This window comes from Nelumbo nucifera, chromosome 8, assembly GCF_055504915.1.
Source record: "Nelumbo nucifera cultivar China Antique chromosome 8, China Antique-T2T, whole genome shotgun sequence".
In the NCBI taxonomy this organism is placed as follows: Eukaryota; Viridiplantae; Streptophyta; class Magnoliopsida; order Proteales; family Nelumbonaceae; genus Nelumbo; species Nelumbo nucifera.
The window spans coordinates 55605925-55630594 of NC_142656.1; the positions used below are offsets into that span (position 1 = coordinate 55605925).

Sequence of the window (24670 nt, forward strand, 5' to 3'; positions counted from 1 at the left end):
ATTGTTCAGCACTGTGAACCCTAGTTGAGGACTGATGTCAGCAGTCCTAGTATTGGCCGCAAGGAAGGGCACTCTCTTTACAGTTGCAGTACTCGAAGTTCAAGTGGAGTCTGCATAGCACAATAGTTGAGAACCCTTAGCTTCAGGTCGGTTACCAGCCAAGAACTCCTTGCTTGCTGTTGTAACTGAACTGTTTCAGAACTGTGACAGTCTCGGCAAGTCTGAAACTGTGTCGAGTGCTGTCAGAACCTGCTGTGATCATTTCAGCTAATCAGATCTGCTCCAGAACTGGTTCAGAACCTTTAGAACTGCTTCGGCTAGTCTTAATTAGTGTCACTACACAGTGGCTGCAGTCAAGATGTCTTCAATACCCAGAGATGTTTCTTCTAGAGATAACAGGCCTGCGGCAAGTGGGAATTTTGTCACCAGCAACAATGATGACAACTCACAAAATACACCAACAGTGTCTTCTTCTCCTATGGGACAGGTTGCTGATTCCTCTGGAACTGGTACTTTGGGCTTCACTGCTAGTGAGGTTGAGGTCCTTAGCAGGGCATTAGCCCGTCTAAGAAATAATTCTTTTGCTTCTACATCTCTTGCTAGATCAGGTATAGCCTCTGCCTTCAGTGCCACTGGCTCTATTGACTCTACTTCTTGGGTTATTGATTCCGGTGCTACTGACCATATGACACATATGTCTTCCCTATTCTCTTCATATCATTTGTTGTCTGGTCAGGATAAGATGAGAGTTGCTGACGGGTCTTTCTCTACTATCTCTGGAAAGGGAATTGTTGACCTAAGCAAGGACCTCTCTTAAATCAGTTTTACATGTTCCCAGTCTTACCTCAAATCTTTTGTCTGTTTCAAAACTTACAAAAAATTTGAACTATAGTATAACATTTTTTCCTACTCATTGTCTTCCAAGACAGATTGACAAGGAGAACGATTGGGTGCGGTCATGAGTATGGAGGCCTCTACTACCTTGATGCAGACATCGGCTCAGCCTTACAAGCATCTGCTACTAGTAATCCGGAAAGTGTGGAGTCAATAGTTAAGCTGCATCTTTGGCATGCTAGGCTAGGTCATGTGTCTTTCTCCTCATTAGAAATGTTGTTTTCCGAATTGTTTAAGGGCATTCCAAGTCAGAGTCTAACCTGTGAAGTATGTCAAATGTCAAAACAATGTAGAACTGTGTATCCAATTTCCAGCAATGAAATTTGTGCTCTTTTTGATTTGGTTCATTCTGATGTCTAGGGCCCTTCACCCATTGTTTCCTTTGATGACTTCCGGTACTTTATCAGTTTTATTGACCACTACTCTCGTTGTACATGGATCTACCTGTTAAAAGGACGGGATGAAGTACCACGGATAACCATGGCATTTTGCAAGATGATTGAAACATAGTTTAATAATAAGATTAAGCAATTCAGGTCAGACAATGCTGCTGAATACTTTGAAAAATCCTTGAACTTATTCATGGAAGATGCTGGCATACTACATCAGTCATCCTGTGCTTATACTCCTCAGCAGAATGGGGTTGTTGAACGCAAGAATAGACATCTATTGGAGACAGCTCGAGCCTTACTATTCCAGCACAAAGTCCCCAAGCAATACTGGTCTCAAGCTGTACTTTCTACATCATATCTGATAAACCGGATGCCATCTAAGGTGTTGGGTATGAAAACCCCTTTCTTTGTTTTGTGCCCCACTCTTCCAGACTTTCCCCTTCCTCCTCGGGTCTTTGGCTGTATATGTTTCATACATGTGAAGGATCCAAAGAAGACCAAGGTGGATCCTAAGGCTACAAAGAGAATATTCTTGGGGTACTCTCCTACACAAAAGGGTTACAAGTGTTATGACCCTGTCTCCAAGAGAAAGTATGTCACTAGAGATGTGGTCTTCTTTGAGTCTCAATCCTATTTTCAGTCTTCTCAGAATCCTCTTCAAGGGGAGACTAGTGGGATGGAAGAGGATTCTCATTCTCCCTTCTTTTTTGTTCCCCTATTTGCCTCGGGTCTTCCATCCTCTCCTCCTACTTCTTGTTGTGACATTCCGGGTCAACCCAGTGAGGCTCCCACTGTGCCGGTTACCTCTCCTGATACTGCAGATGTTCCTGAAGGCTCCAGTAGGCAACAAAAAGATATACTTACAACAGAAGGAAAAGGGGCCCTCAACCTCATGACAACAACCAGTTGGACTCGGATCAATCTGTCTCTACAATCCAAGCTAATTTCAACTCTCATACTTCTGATTTGGATCTTCCTATTGCTCTCCGTAAGCCTATCCGCTCTTGCACCACTCGGCACCCCATTGCTGATTTTGTTTCTTACTCACATTTATCTCCTGCCTATCACTCCTTTGTGTCTGCTCTTTCCTCTGTGCGTGTTCCTTCTAGGTACTTCGAGGCTGTGTCTGATCCAATGAAGAGATGAAAGCCCTAATGAAAGCAAGAACTTGGGAATTAGTGGATCTACTAGAGGGGAAGACCATTGTTGGGTGCAAGTGGGTGTTTACTGTAAAGCATAGGGAGGACGGGTCCATTGAAAGGTACAAGGCCATACTTGTGGCAAAGGGGTTTACTCAGAAAGAAGGGATTGACTACAAAGAAACCTTTGCCCCAGTAGCAAAGCTCAACACAATTCGGGTTCTATTGTCGCTAGCAACAAATTTTTCATGGGAACTTCATAAGCTGGATGTGAAGAATGCCTTCTTAAATGGTGACCTTCATGAAGAGGTATTTATGGAACCTCCACCAGGCTATGACTTTAGTAGAAAGGTGTGCAAACTGAGGAAAGCATTATACGGGTTGAAGCAATCTCCCCGTGCTTGGTTTGAGAGGCTCTGTGGGGCCATGAAGAAAGTGAGGTACACTCAAAGTGGTGCAGACCATACCTTGTTCATAAGGAGACATGATAACAAACTTACTGTACTCATTGTTTATGTGGATGATTAGGTAATTACCGGGAATGACTTGGAAGAGATAAAAAGACTGAAGAAGTTTCTAGCTTCTGAATTTGAGATCAAAGACTTGGGTCATTTGAGATATTTTCTTGGGATTGAAGTTGCCAGGTCAAGAGAGGGAATCTACATATGTCAGTGGAAGTATGTTCTTGACCTCCTAGAGGAAACATGCATGATGGGGTGCAGGCCAGCAGATACTCCAATGGAACAGAATCATGGCCTGCAGGAATCAGTAGGGGAGGACTACTGTGATAAAGAGAGATACCAAAAATTGGTAGGGAAGTTGATATACTTATCCCTCACTCGGCCAAATATTGCTTATGCTGTGCTTGTTGTCAGTCAATTTATGCACTCTCCAAAGATTCCTCATATGAAAGCAGTTGAAAGGATTCTCAGGTACTTGAAGACTTGCCCAGGGAAGGGAATTCTCTTCAGGAAAAACAATAGAATTGAAATTGAAGCCTACACTGGTGCAGATTGGGCTGGGTCTGTTGGAGACAGGAACTCAACTTCGGGTTACTGTACATTTGTGGGAGGAAACTTGGTCACATGGCGCAGTAAGAAGCAGAATGTAGTGGCTAGATCAAGTGCAAAAGCAGAGTATCGAGCTATGGCCCACGGGGTTGCTGAACTCTTATGGCTCAGAACTCTTCTTAATGAACTTGGCAATAAGGCTGAAGGTCCTCTCAGGCTGTATTGTGACAATAAAGCTGCCATCAACATTGCCAACAATCCCGTGCAGCATGACAGGACAAAATATATTGAGATTGATCGGCACTTTGTTAGAGAAAGAATTGTCTCGGGTGAACTCTGTTTGCCTTATACTCCACCTGAGATGCAATTTGCAGATGTACTGACTAAAGGGCTGGCAGCAGCAAAGTTTAGGGACATGCTTGGCAAGCTAAACATGATTGATATCCATGCTTAGCTTGAGGGGGAGTGTTGGATTGAAGTCTTTGTATGTATGAGTATTTGGCTGATAAGAGTTCTTATTAGCCTATACTTAAGTTTAAGTTGTCCTGTACTGGGCCTTTGTTAATGGGCCTAATCCTGTTTAATGTTTTAAGTTGTCTGGGTGTCCCATCACTAATCAGGGGCATTCTAGTAACTTCCTGTATCATTGTACTACATCATAATATAAATAATAGTACTGTCGAACTGAGCAGGGTAGTTCGACATTCCAGCATGATTCCTAAAAAATAATTTCTATATCAGTGGGATTCTCCAATTAATATCCCATGATTCTAGGATATCCCATGATTCTAGGAAATTAAGTTTCCTAAATTGATGGACCTAAAATTATGGAGAATCAATCAGAGAGTCAATCTTCTACTTTCCAACACTCCCCCTCAAGCTGGTGAATATGCATCTTTCATTCCCAGCTTGGAGATAAGTCCTTGGAATGCCACACTGCAAAGCCCTTTTGTCAGCACATCTGCTAGTTGACCATTCGTTGAGACGTATGGAGTGCAAATTATTCCGCTATCCAGCTTTTCCTTTATGAAATGCCTATCTATCTCAATGTGCTTTGCCCTATCATGCTGGATGGGATTGTGAGCAATGTTAATAGCTGACTTGTTGTCACAGAATAATCTCATTGGACCTTCCCATCTGATCTTTAGGTCTTCCAAAATTATCTTGAGCCATAGTAATTCACATACTCCCTGAGCCATTGCCCTGAATTCTGCCTCCGCACTTGATCTATCTACCACATTCTACTTCTTACTCCTCCATGTCACAAGATTTCCTCCAAGGAACGTACAGTAACCTATAGTGGACCGTCTATCTATGGGAGAGCCTGCATAATCTGCATCGGTGTATGCCTCTAGGGCTAATCCAGTATTTCTTTTAAACAAGATTCCTTTGCCAGGATTAGCCTTTAGGTAATGTAGTATCCTATAGACCGCCCGTAGGTGAACCTCTTTCGGGATGTGCGTAAACTGGCTAGCCACGCTCACAGCATATGCTATGTTTGGCCTTGTGTGGGCAAGATATATAAGTTTTCCTACTAATCTTTGGTACATTTCCCTATTCACGGCTGGATCTTCATTTGCTTCTCCTAATTTGTGATTTGGCTCAATCGGTGTGGAGGATGGTTTGCATGCTAACTTTCCTGTCTCTCTCAAAAGATCTGTTACATATTTCTATTATGAGATAAAGATGCCTTCTCTGGAATGAGCTACTTCAATCCCTAGAAAATACTTCAATCTCCCAAGTTCTTTTATTTTGAATTCTCTGACTAGGCATCTTCTCAAGGCTTCCTTCTCCTTTTCATCATTTCCTATCACAATTATGTCATCGACATATACCAGAAGAGCCGTGACTCCCTCTGCATCCGAATGCTTTATAAAGAGTGTATGATCTCCCTGACTTTGTTTGTATCCGATGGCAAGCATAATTTCAGTAAATCTTCCAAACCACACCCTGGTGATTGCTTGAGACCACATAGTGCTTTCTTCAACCTGCAAACTTTATTTCCTTTTAGATTTCCTTTGAATCCCAGAGGAATATCCATGTATATCTCCTCCTCTAAATTACCGTGAAGAAAAGCATTCTTTACATCAAATTGCTCCAAGTACCAGTCGAAGTTAGCTGCTAGTGACAACAAAATTCTTACCGTATTCATCTTAGCCACTGGAGCGAATGTCTCTTGATAGTCAACACCATAGGTTTGTGTATATCCCTTTGCCACAAGTCTTGCCTTGTATCTTCCTAGAGAGCCGTCTGACTTGTACTTTACTGTGAAAACCCACTTGCAGCCCACGGGTTTCTTTTCTGGTGATAGGTCAACAATTTCCCATGTTTGATTCTTATCTAGAGCCTGCATCTCTTCTCTCATAGCATCTTTCCATTTCTCATCAGATAATGCCTCAGATATAGTATTAGGAATATGAATGGTGTTTAGACTAACTAGGAAACTCCTATGTGATGGTGAGAATTTTTTAAAGGACACAAAATTTGCTAAGGGATATAAGGGATGTTTAGTGCATTCTCTTGTGCCTTTCCTAAGGGCAATAGGAAGATCTTGGTCAGATGCTAATTCAGAAGAAATTTCTGGAACTGTATTTACCTCATTCTCAGGATTAGGAGTTGAATCTTGAACCTGCACAAGATTAGGATCCTGGTTTCTTCTTCTTGAATATACCTGCAATCTCATAGAGTCACAAAGTTCATCATTCTTTGCCATGGGTCTGGTATGAATGAGTGAAGAAGTTGGTTTGGTTTGAGGTGGTTCGATAGTTGTAGATACGGATTGAACTGGTATAGATGCTGAGTTTGGGTGTTGAGAAACTGTAGGTAGACTAAGCGGGAACAAATCTCTGTCCTTATCTTCAATGAATGACAAGGACTCCCCCTGAAGATAAGGTTGAGTGAAATATGGTGTTTTTTCTTCAAAAGTGACATCAATAGAGACAAAGAATTTTTTAATAGGTGGGTGGTAACACTTATAACCCTTTTGGGTGGACGAATAACCCACAAAAATACACTTGACGGCTCTTGGATCTAACTTCCTCTATTATGGGTATGAACATGGACAAAAGCAGTGCATCCAAAGATTCTTGGGGTGAGATTATTTGTTGTACATAGATCGGGATAAAATTGAGAAAGTGTTTCCATTGGTGTTTTAAATTCCAACACCCTCGAAGGTAATCAATTTATAATTTATGCGGCTGTAAGCACAACTTCCCCCCAAAAGGTTTTTGGAACATGCTGGTGGAAAAGTATGGCTCGGGTTGCAGCTAGTAGATGACCATTCTTCTTTTCTGCTACTCCGTTTTGTTGTGGAGTATTAATGCAGGAGGATTCATGGATAATCCTTTCTTTTTGAAAATATGGGGATAAAGTTTGGTTGAAATAATCCCGCATTATCCAATCTAAATCTTTTGATTCTGACCCCAAACTGATTTTGGATCATGTTATGGAAATTTGGGAGTACACTACTTACATCTGATTTAGATTTAAGAAGAAAGATCCAAGAGACCCTAGTGCAATCATCAATAAAAGAGACGAACCATCGTGAGTCAGACACATTTGGAACTGTGGAGGGTCCCCATATATCACTATGGATAAAAAAGAATGGGACTGAACTTCTCTTGTTACTGATTGGAAATGGCACACGCTTGTGTTTTGCAAATTCACACACATCACAATGAAAATATTCAACACTCAATCCTTTAAACAAGGAGGGAAACATAATTTTCAGAATTCCAAAAGATGGATGTCCTAGTCTAAAGTGATGAAGCCAAATGGTGTCTTTGTTGGATGATGAAAGGAATGACAGAGATAACTTATCCTGGACAATATTTGATTTGCATGATTCTTCAAGATAGTAGAGTCCATTCTTCTCCTTAGCAAGTCCAATCCTCTTCCCCGAATCCTGGTCCTGAAATATACAGTAAGAAAGATAGAAAAGCACATTACAATTCATGTCATGGGTGAGTTTTTGGATGGATATGAGGTTAGTGGACAATTTTGGAACATGAAGGACACTTTTTAGTGTAAGTGATGGATTAATATGGATATCCCCAAGGCCAGCTACGGTAGTAAGGGAACCGTCTGCAATGGCTATTTTTCGATTGCTTGGGCAGGGGGTATAAGTGCTAAAATGTAGTGAGGAGTGAGTCATGTGATTTGTGGCTCCTGAGTCAATTAACCCATAAATCCCTAATAGGTCCACCTGAGACATTTAGTCCGTGAGGAATAGAAAACTTACCTGAGATTGCAAGAGAGCCTGTACCACTAGGTTTCTCCAACGATCCCAGAAGCCCCCTTAACTTTTCGATCTCCTCCTTATTGAACTCGGTCTTGTCTGGAGGCTTTTCTTGGCTCGGCTGATTCGTGGTGAAGTAAGCTTGACTTCGACTCTTCTGTTGTCCTCCTCGGTAGCCCCATTCCCTATTCGATGGTTTACCATTCAGCTTCCAATGCTTCTCTTTGGTGTGCCTTGGTTTCTTGCAATAGGTACACCAAAGAGACTCCTTGTTGTCCCGTGCAGAGGACAAATCTGTCTTCATTCCTTCCAGTATTTTCGGTTGTTCCATCCTTGTAGTCATGGCTGAACCTTCTGGTACTTGGGGTTCAAGCATAACCCCCCTACGGCTTTCTTCAGCACGAATCAGAGAAATAGCCTCATTTAGAGATGGTACCTCTTCTTTGCCAAGAATCTAGACCCTAACTTGATCAAATTCTGCGTTGAGTCCTACAAAAAAGTCATAAACGTGATATTTTTCGATAAAACTCTTTAGGATTGCTGCATCCGCTGCACATTTAGTCTCAATGCACCGATAATGATCGAGTTCTTGCCATAGGTTCTGCAGTAAATTTGCATACTCGGTAACTGTCTTGCTGCCTTGTTTAGTTGCTCCAGTCTTGACTTTGATTTCGTACACTTGTGCTGCATCACGTGCTTTTGAATATGTTTGTCAGACGGCATCCCAGATCTCTTTAGCCGTGGATAAAAACATACACGTGTCGCTGATTTCAGGGTTCATTGAATTCCATAACCATGACATGATCATGGAGTCAGATTCGTCCCATGCATAAAATCTTGGATCTCCTTCCTTCGGTCCCGTCCCTAAGAGATGGCTAAGCTTTCCTTTTCCCTTTAAAAATGTTCGAACAAACTGAGACCACTTCAAATAATTTTTCCCGTTCAACCTATATGCTGCCTGAATGTTTTGCAGGTCGCCAGATGCTTGATGTGAGGAAACTTCTTCCAATTGTGCAGTGATATTTGATACGGTGGCTTCTGACATATTGGGCGGCTTCAAGAAAGAGAAAAACAGACAATGAAGGTCTGAAAAACTTAGTAAGGGTTGGCGATGAAGGCCTAAGGAATCTTTCAGCCAATGCAAAAAAAAGGTAACTGTAATGCTCCACCAAACTGAAGAGTGGATCGAAACCACTCAAAATCAAAACTGATCCAAACCAAACCAAAGGGATTCAGTAAATCTGCTCTGGGCAACACCAGATCTAAGATTTCAGAATGATCTGATGTCTCTACAAAGAGATCCAAGAAAAAGGATGAATCCGATGGCACAGCAGTCCAGAAGAAGCAAAAATGTAGAGTTCAGATCCGTAGCCGATCTCGAAGAAGAATCAAGGACACTCAAGAACCTCCCAAATACTGTTAGAGAGTTCTTGAACCAACAGCAGAGATGGCCAAAGAGATACTATGTGTAGATTAAGTCGTGACCAGCTCTGATACCATGTGAGAATTTGAGAGAAAAAATGAATTGATTGTATTGTCTTGGAAGGAGCATATACACAACTTTATATAGAATTACAAAGCTAACTTACAGGGTGATAAAATAGGAAACTAACTTTTCCTAAAAAACTAATTTCTATATCAGTGGGATTCTCCAATTAATATCCCATGATTCTAGGATATCCCATGATTCTAGGAAATTAAGTTTCCTAAATTGATGGACCTAAAATTATGGAGAATCAATCAGAGAGTCAATCTTCTACTTTCCAACATAAGTTGTTATTAATTTGGAAATCTGTACTTAACTAGCCCGGAGAGGTTGCAACTCGTGCCTTTCCTTGGGGACTTTGTACTATTGTCTATTGCTGATTAATAAAATTATTTCAATTATCAAAAAAAAAATTTACTCTCAAACTTAAAAGGAATCTAAACAAATGATGCTGTAATTAGGGGTGCAAATGGATTGGATTGTGATCCGATCCGACCTGAAGTCTGAACCCATTTTGTTGGATTCAGATATCCCCATTTTGGATCTTTGGATCGGATCGGATAATAGGATCTGATCAGAAAACGGATTGAATTTGGATCACCCCTATCCGATCCGATATATGTGTTATTTATTTATTTATAAATATATTATTTATATTGCATTTTTGTAAATTTGTTATATTATTTATTTTTTTTATAAAAAACATATATGATGAAAATAGTTGAAAAGGTACTTGTATTTTTTTGTTTTTCTTTATTTAAATTGTTATATTTTTTCTTTTAATAATTTTTTAATTTTTAAAAAATTTAATCGGATCTGATCAGATCCGAATATCTGACTTCCTCATCGGATTCGAATTCAAATCCCTGTTTGTGAGATCGGATTGGACCAGATCGGATCTGCTCTTCATAGTATCTGATCGGATTCAGATATACCATGATTCGAATCTGATCCGATCTGATCTGTTTGCATCCCTAGCTGAAATCAGATGGTTGTAGATCACATTATGTTGATTTGAGCATACCAAATCTTTTCACTTAATGGTTTTTCCTGATTACTGTAACATTGGACTGGTGGAAAATTTTGGGGCCCCCTGTCAACAGGTCCTCTGTCCCTAGACCTTACACACTCTTTTATAGTTCTTGATATCATATGTTTCCTCATAAGAATTAATTTTACATTTGTTTCATGGTTCTTGATTTCTTTTTGTTTATACATAAGGGTTCATTACATTGATGTTGCAGGAGGATCTGTACTACCCACATCCACTAGTACAAGACATTCTATGGGCATCTCTTCACAAGGTTGTTGAGCCCATTCTCAAGTGTTGGCCAGGAAAAAGGTTGAGAGAGAAGGCTCTTCTGACTACAATTCAACATATACACTACGAAGATGATAATACACGATATGTATGTATAGGACCTGTAAATAAGGTATGCATGGAAAGCTACTTATGCTGTATTTCTTTGCATTGTTACACAGATACAGTTGGGGCACAACAAGGTGTAAGATTGAAATTCAGACTAAAAATTGAAGTATTCAACACAACATGACACCTATGTACTGGTATTTGGGTATCATAGCTTGTTTGTTGTTTACTTATGTCTATTAAATGAGAGTGTTCATATATTGTTCATTTACTATCTGAACAATGCGATTGATTTGGCTAAGAAGTTGTCATCACTCATTATCATCATCTAAGCCTTGTCCCAACTCCCAACCATATGGGGTTGGCTACATGAATCCTCTTTTGTCATTCAATTCTGTTCAGTGTTATATCCACTGTAAAAATTTTCAGCTCTTAAAATCATTTTTTTGCTACTTCAACCCATATCCTTTTCGGCCTGCCCCTGGCACCCTAGCTCTTCTAGCCTCTTTAACTTGTTACAGATCATTTCTTCTTAGTGTTTCCGTAGATGGTCTTCTCTTTATGTGACCAAACCATCTTAGTCTACTTTCCCTCATTTGGAGCTATTCTTAGGTTCTTGTGAATGAATTCATTTCTGATCCTGTTCTTCCTAATTTTCCTTAAATCCATATTACCATTTACATTTCTACCACATTCATTTTGGACATGTTGTTTCTTGACTACTCAACACTCTCCATACAGCATAGCTGGCCTACAACTGATTTGTTCAAGAAGTAGCATTAGATAAATTTGTTTCGTTAACCATTATGTCATATGTTCTGAAGATCCTCCACTTCTCTTTCTAAGCATGCAAAACAATAATTCTTGAATATATTTTCTTCTCCCATCTATTTGATAAATTGATATGAACAGTCCTTGTTTTTTCTATTACATTAAGCTTTTTCCCCATATCCTGCAATATGCAGGTGCTAAATATGCTTTGCTGCTGGGTGGAAGATCCAAACTCAGAGGCATTCAAGTTGCACCTCCCGAGAATCTATGATTATTTATGGCTTGCTGAGGACGGAATGAAAATGCAGGTGTAGGCATGACTTATTTAGGAGTGCCCATTCCTTCTAGGATGGCTGAAATTCAAAGCCTTTGGAATCTATAACCATGTACTGTTGCTTTTTTAGAGAATATCAAGATTCTAGTTTCTGACTGCTATGTCTATTATAAAACAGGGTTACAATGGAAGTCAATTATGGGACACTGCTTTTGCTGTTCAAGCTATTCTCTCATCTAGCCTTATAGAAGAATATGGTCCAACCCTTAAAAAAGCACATGAATACATTAAAAATTCACAGGTTTTATGTGTATTTCTTCTCCAGACAGCACTTCCTAATATCTCAGTCATAACCCTCCTCATGTTTCCTTTTCTTCCCCCTTGTCTTATCAGTATTTTCCTTCTCTTTAAAGGTTCTAGAAGACTGCCCTGATGATCTAAGTTACTGGTATCGTCATATTTCTAAAGGTGCATGGCCTTTTTCAACTGCTGATCATGGATGGCCCATCTCTGACTGCACAGCAGAAGGATTGAAGGTATACTATTTAACAAAATGATAAAAAAAGAATATTGTATTTACTGACCCTTTTCCTTATCTATTTTCTCTACTCTTCCAGGCTGCTCTCTTATTATCAAAAACTCCACCTGAAATTGTTGGTGAACCATTAAATGCAAAGCGGTTATATGATGCTGTAAATGTCATTCTCTCTCTACAGGTGATTTCAGCTCCAGTACATAAGAATGCAGTGAATTATTAACAGCATAATTGTAAATGCATAAAAATTATTTTATATGTATTTGTTGGAATGTTTACTTTACATTTTATGTTTTTATTCTTCTTAATTAGGGTCTGTTTGGTCTGGTTAAAATAGCTTTTTTGTCATTGTTTATGTACTTTCACTACAGCGGGGGCATAAGGGTCTTTTCCCTTTTAATTATGGTTGCCCTTTATAATAATATAAGCTGGTGCCGCCAGACAGATTTAGAACCCTCCAAAGCCTTCTCTTCTCCTCTCTTCTCTCTCTCTCTCTCTCTCTCTCTCTCTCTCTTCTCTTCCTTATTTCTCCTCTTTTCTTCTGCTAATATGGTATCAGAGCGGTTCTACTGGGTCTGAAAGCAGATCGAACAAGTTCTTTCTTCTTTATCTTGCTGTCTTCTTCAACTGATATCAGAGAAGTTGACCTATGACTGGTACAAGGTTGTTTTACCTTTTTTTTTTCTTTTCTCTTGGTCTTGTACCAAGAAAAAAACCCTATGAAACAAAACTGCTTAATGCTGTCGGAGGAATTGTGAGGTTCAGGCTTTTTTTCTGTGGATCGTGCGATCCTGTACCTGAAAATGGGATACTTGTAAGTCATGAATGGCCTGTTTTTACCCTGTTTTGGTGTGACTCAACTGTTTTATGATCTCTCCTAGTAGTTGGCGCGTTTAGATGACTGGAAATTTGGTGGACTATGACTGTGATTCAACTGTTAAACCTGTGCAGTGCTGAAATCAACCTAAAAGAATATTTTTTTTTTGGAGAATTGGAGCTGGTCTGTGTTCAGATTGTGTCCAGACTGGAGTGTGTGCATGTGGACTGCATCTCTAGTGTGTTTTTAAGACCTTTTTGGGTGTCAGGATAGATCGTAAGGTGTGTTGAAACTGAAACATGTTTGAATCATGTCCTTCGAAAATTCTGCAACTTCTGGGATTTCAGGAGGTCAAAATGGAATGAGTGGGGGGATGGATATGAATTTCCCCAAGGCTATAATTCCCTTTGATGGACTAAACTACCTTGAATGGTCTAGGGGAATTAAACCTTACATTACTTCTAGTGAGAAAATAGGGTATATTAATGATAAAACTCAGATTAGATGTTCGTATATGTTCAGATCAGAAGAAAGAGAAGGAAGAGAGAGAGAGGAGAAGAAGAAAGAGAAGAAAAAGGAGGAGCAAAGTCACAGCTGAACTAGAGAGAAAAATCTAAAACCCTCCAGTCGGCCCTTCTTTTATTTATACTCTTCTAAGATATACAAGGATTACCATTGTGCCCTCACTTAAGTGAGAGCCACATCAGCTGAGCAGTACATATATAACTAAGCATAAAAGGACTATACTACCCTTGTACAGCCGATTCTAACACTCCCCCTCAAGCTGGTGAGTATATGTCATATAGTCCCAGCTTGTTACATATGTAGTCCATTCTACCACTGTTTGCTTCTTACTCTTCCATGTCACTAAGTTCCCACCAAGAAAAGTGCAATACCCTATAGTGGACCTTCTATCAGATATGGACCCGGCCCAATCAGCATCCGTGTATCCCTCTATCTCAAGACTTCCTCCACTCTTATACAACAAACCACGATCTGGAGCACCCTTCAAATACCTCACAATCCTTCGGACTGCCTCCCAGTGTGGGATTCTAGGATTCTGCATAAATTGACTCACTACACTGACCGCAAATGAGAAATCAGGTCGAGTGATGGTTAGGTAATTAAGCTTACCCACCAGCCTTTTGTACCTTTCCGGATTCTCAAACTCCTCACCTGTATCACTACCCAATCTAACATTTAGTTCCATAGGTGTTTTAGTTGGTCTCACACCCAACAACACTGTTTCTTCTAGCAAATCAAGAACATATTTCCTCTGGCATAGATTAATACCATTCTTGGACCTTGCAACCTCTATCCCTAGGAAATATCTTAATTTGCCAAAATCCTTTGTCTGGAAGTGATCATGCAAGTAAGTCTTCAACCTGTCAATTCCTGGTCTGTCATTGCCTGTGATAACAATGTCATCTACATATACCACCAAGAGAATCTTCCCAGCATTTGATTCATAGCTGAATACGGAATGGTCAACCTGACACTGTTTCATTCCAAACTTCTTCACCACTTCACTAAATCTCCCAAACCATGCACGGGGAGATTGTTTAAGTCCATAAATAGCCTTCTTAAGTCTACAGACCTTCTCACCCTCCCCCTGAGCAACAAACCCTGGTGGTTGCTCCATGTACACCTCCTCAAGAAGATCACCATGTAAAAAGGCGTTCTTGATGTCAATCTGAAACAAGGGCCAATCAAACATAGCAGCAAGAGAAATCAGAACACGAACTGACCCAATTTTGGCAACCGGAGAGGTGTCTATGTAATCAATACCATATTGCTGTGAATAACCTTTGGCAACTAACTGAGCTTTCAACCATTCAACACTTTCAATCAGTAAGTATTTAACTGTGTACACCCACTTACAGCCGACCACATGCTTACCGGGAGGAAGAGTGGTGAGGTCCCACGTATGAGTACGAGTCAGGGCCGAGAGTTCTTCCATTGCTTGGCGCCACCCTAGAGAATTGAGGGCTTCCTGGACATCCTTGGGAACATAGACAGAGGATAACATAGAAACAAGCTGTCGATGAGAAGCCGAAAGGTGAGATACAGAAACATAATTGGAAATGGAATGGAGAGTGCAACTGCGTTTACCTTTCCGCAAAGCAATAGGAAGATCAAGGTCAGAACTTGGAGTTGGGGCTGGGGTGGGATCAATTGCCAGATCTATCGACGGTGACAAAGCTAGGGGAGGAGTCGATGCCTGACGATGTGTATACACTTGCCGGATAGGTGGTCCTCTCTCAGGTATTTGCATTGGAGGCGGAGACTAGGTCACGACTGGAACAAGAGGAATGGGATCCTCAACAGGAACTGGAAGAGGGGGTGATGGCAATAGAGGAGAAGTATCTGACCTGGAGAAGAAAGGAACAAACTCAAAAAATGTAACATCAGAACACACAAAAGAACGCCGAGAACGAGGGTTATAACACTTATACCCTTTTTGAGTCTTGGAATAGCCAAGAAGGACACACTTAGTGGATCTAGCATCTAACTTGTCCATTCCAGGCCCAAGATTATGAACAAAACTCACGCATCCAAAAACTCTGGGAGTAAGGGGAAAAGGAGACAACGTGGGAAATAGAACAAAGAAAGGGGACTAACCTTCAAGGATAGTCGTGGGTATGCGGTTAATAAGAAAGCAAGATGTAAGTACAGCATCACTCCAAAAGGGTTTGGGGACATTCATCTGATGTAAGAGGGACCGAGTAGTTTCCAAAAGGTGACGATTCTTTCTTTTTCACCCCATTTTGTTGAGGGGTGTAGGTACATGAGGTTTGATGGATAATGCCATGTTGTTCCAAATATTCTTGAAAGTGTGTGGAAAAATACTCGCGACCATTATCAAAACGAAGAATTTTAATATGTACACCAAATTGATTGCGAATTTCAGCATAAAATTTCTGGAAGATAGAAAACAATTCACTCTTTTCTTTCATAAGGTAAAGCCATGTCATCCTTGAATTATCATCAACAAAAATTACAAAGTACTTGTAACCATTATAAGACACTACTCTGTTTGGACCCCAGATGTCCGAATGGACTAAAGAAAAAGGACTCGATGTATGACTATCAACTCTAGGACTAAAGGAGATACGATAATGTTTCCCAAACTGACACGACTCACAATTTAAATTAGAAAGACGATGCAACGACGGAACAAGTAACTGAAGAGCTCTAAGAGACGGATGACCAAGTCTGTAGTGCCACTGATGAGGGGAGAGAGATGACTGAAGAGTTGTTGCCGAACCACCTCCATCAAGATAATACAGTCCACCAGCTTCATGCCCTCCACCAATCTTCATCCCCGTCTTGCGATCCTAAAACACACAAGAGGAAGGGTAAAAAGTTATTGAGCAATTAAGAGACTGAGTCAATTTACTAACAGACATCAGGTTAAAGGGAAACTTGGGGACATATAAAACTGAGGAGAGGGATAATGAGTCAGTGTCAACATTACCAACACCACATATGGCTGATGTAGAGCCATTGGCAAGAGTAACAAATTGGGAAGTGGAGGACAGAGAAATGGATGAAAACACACCTGGAGTTCCAGTCATATGATCGGAAGCTCCAGAATCTATAATCCAACGGGAAGATGTGGATGCCAGACAACCCGTACCTGTGTATGCAAGGGTGGCTGTGTTCTGTTGAGATGTACCCTGAATGAACCACTCATACTCATCCCGTGAAACACTCACCATCTCCTTTCTGGAAGTATCTGTAGATGTAGTGGGGATCTGTCGGTGACTTGAGATTCTTGTCTTGAGCTACCACCATTTATAGCTGCATGATTCGCCCAGGTTGAAGGTGGCCCATGGAGATCGTAGCAAAAGTTGATAGTATGTCCCTCCATACCACAATGAGTACACCTTCTCTGAGTATTACCACGTCCCCTACCACGGGCTCCCCTTGAGTTTCGTCCTCCAACACGACCACCACCATGACCATACATGGGTCCACCACCACTACCACGACCATGCTGACCTCCTCTACCACCATGACCTCCCCCTCTTGTAACTGCAAATGTAGACCTATCTGACATAGTGGAAGTCTCTATGGGTCCAACTAAAATCCTCCAAAGACAAGCAAACACTTCCTCAAGAGAGGGAAGAGCAGATCCACCTAATATCTGTGTCCTTACGGGTTCATACTCAGATTTCAGCCCTACTACAAATCTGGTCACATCCAACTGCTTTCTCTGTTGTTGCTGAATTTTGACATCAGGTGTAAGAGGATGATAAACATTCAACTCATTTCGTAAATTTCTCATACTAGCATAATAGTCCTCGAGACTCTAATTCCCTTGTTGCAGATTGAAGTACTCTTGGTACTGTTGGTAAACCCTAGTAGTGTTATCTTGTCTAGAATATAGTTTCCTTGCATGATCCCATACTTCCTTGGCTGTATCTAAAAACATGAAGTTCACAGTAATTTTGGACTCCATGCTGTTCCATAGCCAAGTCATAATTTGAGCATCCTCCTGCTCCCATTCATCATATCCCGGAGAGTCAATTGGGGGTTTATCTTCCCTCGCATGTTTCACTTTCTTTTTGGCTTTCAGGAAAAATTCAATAGACTTAGCCCAAGGGATATAATTCTCACCATTCAGTTTTGTAGAGGTCATCTGCACATTCAGATAATCAGAAGGCACCATCACACTTGATTTGTATTCACTGCTGTCTCCCATGACTGCACAAAAAAACAGTGGGAGGTTATACCACTAAATTGTTACTCTACTGCCCTAATAAATCACCACACTCCACACGAATGACTGAACACCACTAGGGTTCCTAGTACCAGGTTTCAGCAGCAACACTCAACTATTCACCACTGTTTCAGCAACAATATTCACAACTGTTCACCACTTTTAGCAATAACACTACTGTTGCCGTTTATTGTCAGCATTAGAAACCCTCACAACACACCTCACAAATAATATTTTCAGTTCTGTAACATATAAAAGAAACTTGCTACATACCACAACTTAGTTCGAAGATCATGTACTTGTCGAGTAGAGGGTACGAAGTCTGCAATGTCACCATCACAAAACCAGCCCTCTTCGAATTGCGAGTAGAGAGTTTTCTACCAACCACACAAAACCACAACGACTGCACTCATTGGAGGCATGGAAACCCCCAAAAGGAGAAAATGACTAGTCCTTTTCTTTCTTTCTGGAAAACTCTCTAAATATCAATGAGAATTCTGTAAAACCCTAGAGAGGAATGCGTAGAACAGAGAGAAAAGGAGACAATTGATCTGAACTGATTATCGTGGTTCTGATACCATGATAAAACTCAGATTAGATGTTCGTATATGTTCAGATCAGAAGAAAGAGAAGGAAAAGAGAGAGAGAAAAGGAGAAGAAGAAAGAGAAGAAAAAGGAGAAAAGTCACAGCCGAACTAGAGAGAAAAATCTAAAACCCTCTAGTCGGCCCTTCTTTTATTTATACTCTTCTAAGATATACAAGGATTACCATTGTGCCCTCACTTAAGTGAGAGCCACATCAGCTGAGCAGTACATATATAACTAAACATAAAAGGACTGTACTACCCTTGTACAGTCGATTCTAACAATTAATGGTAAAGTGAAGGAACCAAAGACTCTAAGTGCCGAGCATGACAGGTGGGACCAAGAAAATAGTATGGTGATGTCATGGCTCTTGGTTTCCATGCTGCCACAAATAAGGAAGTCGTTTATGTGGGCTGAAACAGCTTGTGAAATATGGGAATTGGGAACAAGCGAAATCTACCTATTTAGAGCAGAGGCCCTATGCAAAGATAAACCAATTACAAGCTGAATCCTCCACTTGCAAGCAGGGGGAGAAGTGTCTCTCGGTGTACTACTTAGATCTAACATCAATTTGGAAGGAACTGGATCATTATCAAAATGTGAATTGGAAGCGTGATGAAGATGCAAAGGCCTACAAATCACTTGTCTCCCAACTGAGTATTTTCTTTTCTTTTGGGGCTGAATCCTATGTATTAGTCCATGAGGGTACAAATCTTAGGAAGTAAGAACTTACCTTCAGTTCAGGAAGTTTATTCCTTAGTTCAGTCTGAAGAGAGTAGAAGAATGACAAAGACAAGCTTTGGTGCACTCCTCATTGTTAGAAGTCCAAACACATTAGAGACACATGTTTGGAACTCCATGGAATGCCTAAATGGGCTCAGGAATTGAATAAAAAACCAGCACCTGATCAGAGTAAGAAGCCAACCCAATAAAGTCAGAAGAAATATGACTCAACAAATGTGGCATCTCAAGAGACTAGTCCCATGGTACCCCAAGAGCAACACTCTAGTTTTGACCCCAAGGAAGAGATTATCAACTCTTTTCATGATCACTTCGAATTATATGGTAGGACACTTCACCTGATGGGGAACACTGCAACACTTTCCATGTGTCATCTCATACATCTGATTCCCCTTGGGTAATTGACTCTGGAGCCTCAAACCACATGACTGGTAAGTTTCTGTGGTGACCTAGAGGAGGAGGTGTACGTGACTCAACCGCTAGGTTTCTGTGGCAAAGGTAGTGAGTAGAAGGTGTGCAGGTTAAAAAAAGTCATTATATGGGTTGAAACAATCTCCTCGGGCCTGGTTTAGTAAGTTTCACTTAGTTGTACAGCAGATGGGTTTCAAACAATGCCAGCCAGATCATACTCTATTTGTGAAGAAAGGTGAAGGGAAAATTGCAGCTTTAATTGTGTATGTTGATGACATAGTGATCATAGGAGACTGGAAGAGTGAAATATAGAAGCTGAAGAAATTCTTAGCCACTCAATTCAAGGTGAAAGATCTAGGCCCCTTACGTTATTTCCTTGGGATTGAAGTCGCATGCTCTCAAAAGGGCATTTTTATTTATCAAAGGAAATATGTATTAGATCTATTAGAGGATGTAGGCAAGTTAGGGGTGAAGCCAATTGATTCACCCATTGAACCTAACCATCAGTTGGGAGACAGTCAGAGGGAGTTTTTGAAAGATGTGAAGAAGTTCCAGAGACTTGTAGCGAGACTTTTATATTTGTCTATCACCAGGCCTGATATTGCCTATGCAGTGGATGTCCTTAGTCAGTTCATGCATAATCCTAAGACAACTCACTTTGAAGCTGCAGAAAGGATCTTTAGATACCTCAAGAAGTTCCCAGGAGCTGGTTTACTATTCCAGAAATGGGCATTTGAAGGTTGACGTGTATACAAATGTTGATTGGGTAGGGGTAGTCGATGATAGAAAGTCTACCAATGGGTATTGTACCTTTGTGGGAGGAAACTTAGTCACCTAGAGAAGCAAGAAGCAAAGCGTGGTGGCTAGGTCCAGTGCTGAAGCAGAATTAGAGCTATGTCTCATGGAATTGCTGAAATCATATGGATAAAAAACCTATTAGGTGAATTGGGTTTTGCAGTTAACAAACCTATGTTACTCTATTGTGACAATAAAGCTGCTATCAACATTGCTGCTAACCCAATCCTCCGTGATAGAACAAAACATATTGAAGTGGACAGGCATTTTATTAGAGAAAAACATGTGAATGGAGAATTGTACACTCCATATGTCAGTTCAGAAGAACAACTTGTAGACATCTTCACCAAGGGCCTTCATCATGTGGCATAATAATTTGTGTGACAAGTTGGGCATGATTGACATCTATGTGCTAACTTGAGGGGGAGTGTTGGAATGTTTACTTTACATTTTATGCTTTTGTTCTTCTTAGTAAGGGTCTGTTTGGTCTGGTTAAAATAGCTTTTTTATCATTTTTTATGTACTTTGACTACAGCAGGGGCATAAGTGTCTTTTCCCTTTTAATTATGGTCACTCTATATATAATAATATAAGCTGGCGCCGCCAGACAGATTTATAACCCTCCAAACCTTTCACTTCTCTTCTTCTTCCTTATTTCTCCTCTTTTCTTCTGCTAATAGTATTTAATTGCATGTTTACAACTTTACATATACATATATTATTGTGGAAATTCTGTTAATTTTCTCTATTTTTTTCCTGCATTCTCTCTCACCTCCCTCATGTCATGTCACTTGCTTGGGCTTCCAGTCTTTTTTTTTGAGGTAAAAGCATGCAATTATTTCACTGATATTTCCTTGCTTTGGTAATGCTGCAGAATGGAGATGGTGGCTTTGCAACCTATGAACTGACAAGATCTTACCCTTGGTTGGAGGTAGATTTTGCTTTTAATACTTAAAGATACCATGTTTGTCATTAATTTATTGTCTTCTGTTACCTCTCTTAGCAAGAAATTGCTCCATGGGTTTACATAATAAACAGAGGTAACACTTATCACAAGCTGCTCACCTACCCTCAAACACATGGAAACACTCAGACACTAACAAGTAGTATGTTTTAGCATCATCTAATCTATCACATGCAGTTATTTACATGTGCAGAAACAAATCAACTAAGCAAAATATTAGGAGCCTAAGCTTGATTGTTATCATCAGTAATACCTGTTTTATGTTATGGGTATTCATGTAAAATGTAGGAGAGAAAGAGAGAACAGCGAGAGAATATAAAAGTTGGGGCATAATCAGTGAGTGACAGAGCCCCACAGGTCTACATACTATATTTTATTAATGTCAAAAAAGGTCTAGTGACTGGAATATCTCTGTATCTATATCACTAAGGTTTACAACAACTCTCCCTCAAGTGGGGTATATATATCATACATATCCTAGTTGTCACAACATTTAGCATGATGCAAGCCATTTACACTTTGGGGGTGTTTGCCAATATGTATGAATTTGTTTTTCAAAAGAAAAATAACTTAAACAAAATCATATTGTTTTTGCTGATATGAAAGTTGTTTTTGTTTTGAAAAACAAAATCATACATATTGGCAGACACCCCTTTAGTAAATATATTAGTCATTGCTCCTTTGGAGCTACAAAAGGAAGAAAATTTTACCCCTCTACAGCTTATCATGAATTTGTCCATTCAATGCATTTAGTTCTATCATGTTAGATCAGACTATGAGCAATGTTAATTGCTTCCCTGTTATCATAGCAGAGAGACATAGGGCTAGCAAATTTCTAACTATATCAAAGAAAGAAAATCTGTGAAACTTCAGCCACCTCATGTGACATTGTCCCGTGTTCTGCTTCAATGTGAATCTCACCACTACAATTTGTTTTTTACTTCTTTATATATCCAAGTTCCCACTGTCAAACACACAATAACCCCCAGTTGATTGCTGATCATTAATTGATCCATCCCAAACAATGTATGCTTCCCCTCTAAGATCATCATTAATTGATTTCACTCCTGAGAAGCGGCAGCCAGCAGAAGGGCATGAGGAGGATGATGATAGACTCACTATCCTGTCTAGCAAAGCTCCCCCCTGTTCGAACATGTGAGTTTTAAGTGATTCATGTGTTCCCCCTAACTTCATTTTAAGTGAGCTGTCGTGGGCTCCTTTTAACCCTTTGGCCTTCAACCCAAAAATACTTATGGGCTTTTGCTTATTTCCTGGCCTAGATTTAAGGACCTGCGATGCCACATGACTTTTAAAGGAGTCATACGAGTTCATCCCTTCACTCGGTTTGGTTTTAAATCTTCCATATTGGCGCCAGCTATGACCTGTGCAAAAGTCCGACCACTCTTCAATCTGTTTTCTTCTTCTTCATGCACACATAAAACCTTCCCCCTGTTCACTACCTTTTTTTTTCTCCAACAGGTGTTTTTCTGTTTTAATTTAAGCGCTATTCTTGTTTGAACCAGCCAATCCCTTATTGCCACGCAACTCTTCTTCAATCTTCTCATCTCCCTCCCTATGAGCCTCTTTCCAGAGCAAAGCTTCAATGGATGAAGCCAGCCAAACTGAATAGAACTGCCCTTCGACTCTCACCTCTTATCTTCTGTGGTATCTGGCTTTACTCCATTTAGTAAAATAGCATCCAAGTAGAGGTCTCCCCAGAAAACATCACCGAGTGACCCTCCACACATCAGTGCAATGGCTTCAGCAGTTTCTTGCTTCCACAAGTGAAAAGGTTGGCCTAGAATTCACACTAGCACCCCATCTTCAACAAAGAAATCTCTGGAATTTGACCCTGGACACCATCTTGAGATTGTGAAATTCCCAAGTTCGGCTTGGATGATTAAAGCCTCAACTTCTACTCTGTTCTCAAGCAAATCCAACAGTGCCTTACCCTTCTCAAAGAGGGTTAAGATGAACATTCTCTTCAACTTCAATCTTGTTAACAACTCTGCAACTTTCCTCCAGTCTTCTTAACAGGTTGATGTTTTAACTATCAGTTTATTTCACCAGTCTTCTCTCTTTAGATTTGCTCCCATTCTGTGTTTTTCTACCCCAGTTGTCATTATTAGAGCCTCTTTCTTACTATCCTCAACCTAGCTTGTAGTATTGTTTGTCTTTCCCTTTAATGTTGAGTTTTCTTCTCTTTTAGCACCCAACTATTGCAGCAGTTCACTTAATACCCCATGAACTTCCTTCCAACCCTGACCTTTCCTTCCCACTGGGAAACAGACAATCCGCTTCCTATCCTTGCCAAAGTATTCCGTCAAAGATATAAAAGACCCTTTACTTTGAACTAAGCTAACAAACTATGCTGTTCACATCTCAAACTGAACAAGGACCTACTTGTCAAATTCAGAAAGTGAGTAACCAATCAAAAATGGTTCGGGAATTGAGTAAATTACTTCTCCCATCTTGAACCCAAACTCACAGGATCCATTAGCTTGAAGTTAGTGTTAACTTATGCCAACATCCAACAGAGCTTCATTGGGAAAACTGGAACTCAGAATCTTATTAAATAAACATCAATCGAGATATTCAATTATTGGAATCATTGAAATTGGTATCGTCCATTGGGTGAAGACAAAAGAGCTCTCCTGTTTTACTAGAACAACATTATCAAAGGATGAGAAATGGTGGCTTTGACATCGGTTACAGAAATACTATATATCATGAACTCTCCTTCCTCAAAACAGGATAAAATTGAATTTTGATAGCTGTAGCATCAGGAATCCTGGGGAATCAGGCATTGGTAGTGTCTTCAAAGAGTCTTCTATGAACATGAAGGAAGCATTATACTGGCATTTTCAGGTTCAAAAGGAATTTGAAAGAGAGTCAGAGAAGAAAAAAAAGTTGATTGAGATTAGCAAACTCTTCAGGTCTTAGTGATTTGACTGTTGAAGGGACTACCATAATAGCTTGATTGTGGAGTGAAATGGCTGGACCATGGAATGTCTGACATCACATTGGAGAGCCAAGATATCTGTCTCATACATCGGATGCTGATTCTTCTTGGACCCCTTGGTCTGCTTACTCTCTTGTCAGTTTACTGGCCTATAACAAGGTAAGCAGATATTGTTTGAAGTGGCTTGGATATCCATTAATTTAAACTTCTACTTGGTCTCTTTGGTTTGCAGTGGGGGAGGCGGGGAGCAGTGCTGGGCTAGCTCCATGAGATTTTGTTGTTGAAATAATTATTATTAATAAAATTTTGTCGAGTCACTGATTAAAAAAAAAAAAAGAAAACAATGTACTTGTCGTCTTCATATCCTCATCAACCCAATTCAAATAAAATCAGCCTTGGTCCAAACTATTTGTGGTTGGGCATACAAATCCTATCTTGCCATTTTGCTCTATAAAGATCCATGTTTTGAACAAATCCATCTTCAGAGCCTTATCCCAATTAATATTTCTTCTTGGGTTGTGATTCTGAAAGTGAATTGATTAAAATGTCCTAAATCTTCTTT

The 24670-nt window shown here is 40.2% G+C and overlaps 2 protein-coding genes across 3 annotated transcripts in view; one reads left to right on the plus strand and one right to left on the minus strand.

The window, feature by feature from the left end:
• Window positions 1-24670, plus strand: part of LOC104589213 (cycloartenol synthase 2) — a 69908-nt gene that overhangs the window by 38092 nt on the left and 7146 nt on the right. For both annotated transcript variants that reach the window (XM_088893737.1, XM_088893736.1), the window contains 6 exons: window positions 10403-10591; window positions 11493-11606; window positions 11751-11873; window positions 11986-12108; window positions 12190-12288; window positions 21057-21113. In XM_088893737.1, coding sequence (XP_088749863.1) covers window positions 10403-10591; window positions 11493-11606; window positions 11751-11873; window positions 11986-12108; window positions 12190-12288; window positions 21057-21113 — 705 coding nt within the window. The remainder of the gene's footprint in view (window positions 1-10402; window positions 10592-11492; window positions 11607-11750; window positions 11874-11985; window positions 12109-12189; window positions 12289-21056; window positions 21114-24670) is intronic.
• On the minus strand, window positions 6772-10202 carry LOC148790022 (uncharacterized). The gene is made up of 2 exons (XM_088894012.1): window positions 7676-10202; window positions 6772-7345 (listed from the first exon to the last, which is right to left on the minus strand). Exons 1-2 carry the CDS (start codon window positions 8046-8048, stop codon window positions 7311-7313), a joined length of 408 nt encoding a protein of 135 aa, XP_088750138.1. The 5' UTR covers window positions 8049-10202; the 3' UTR covers window positions 6772-7310.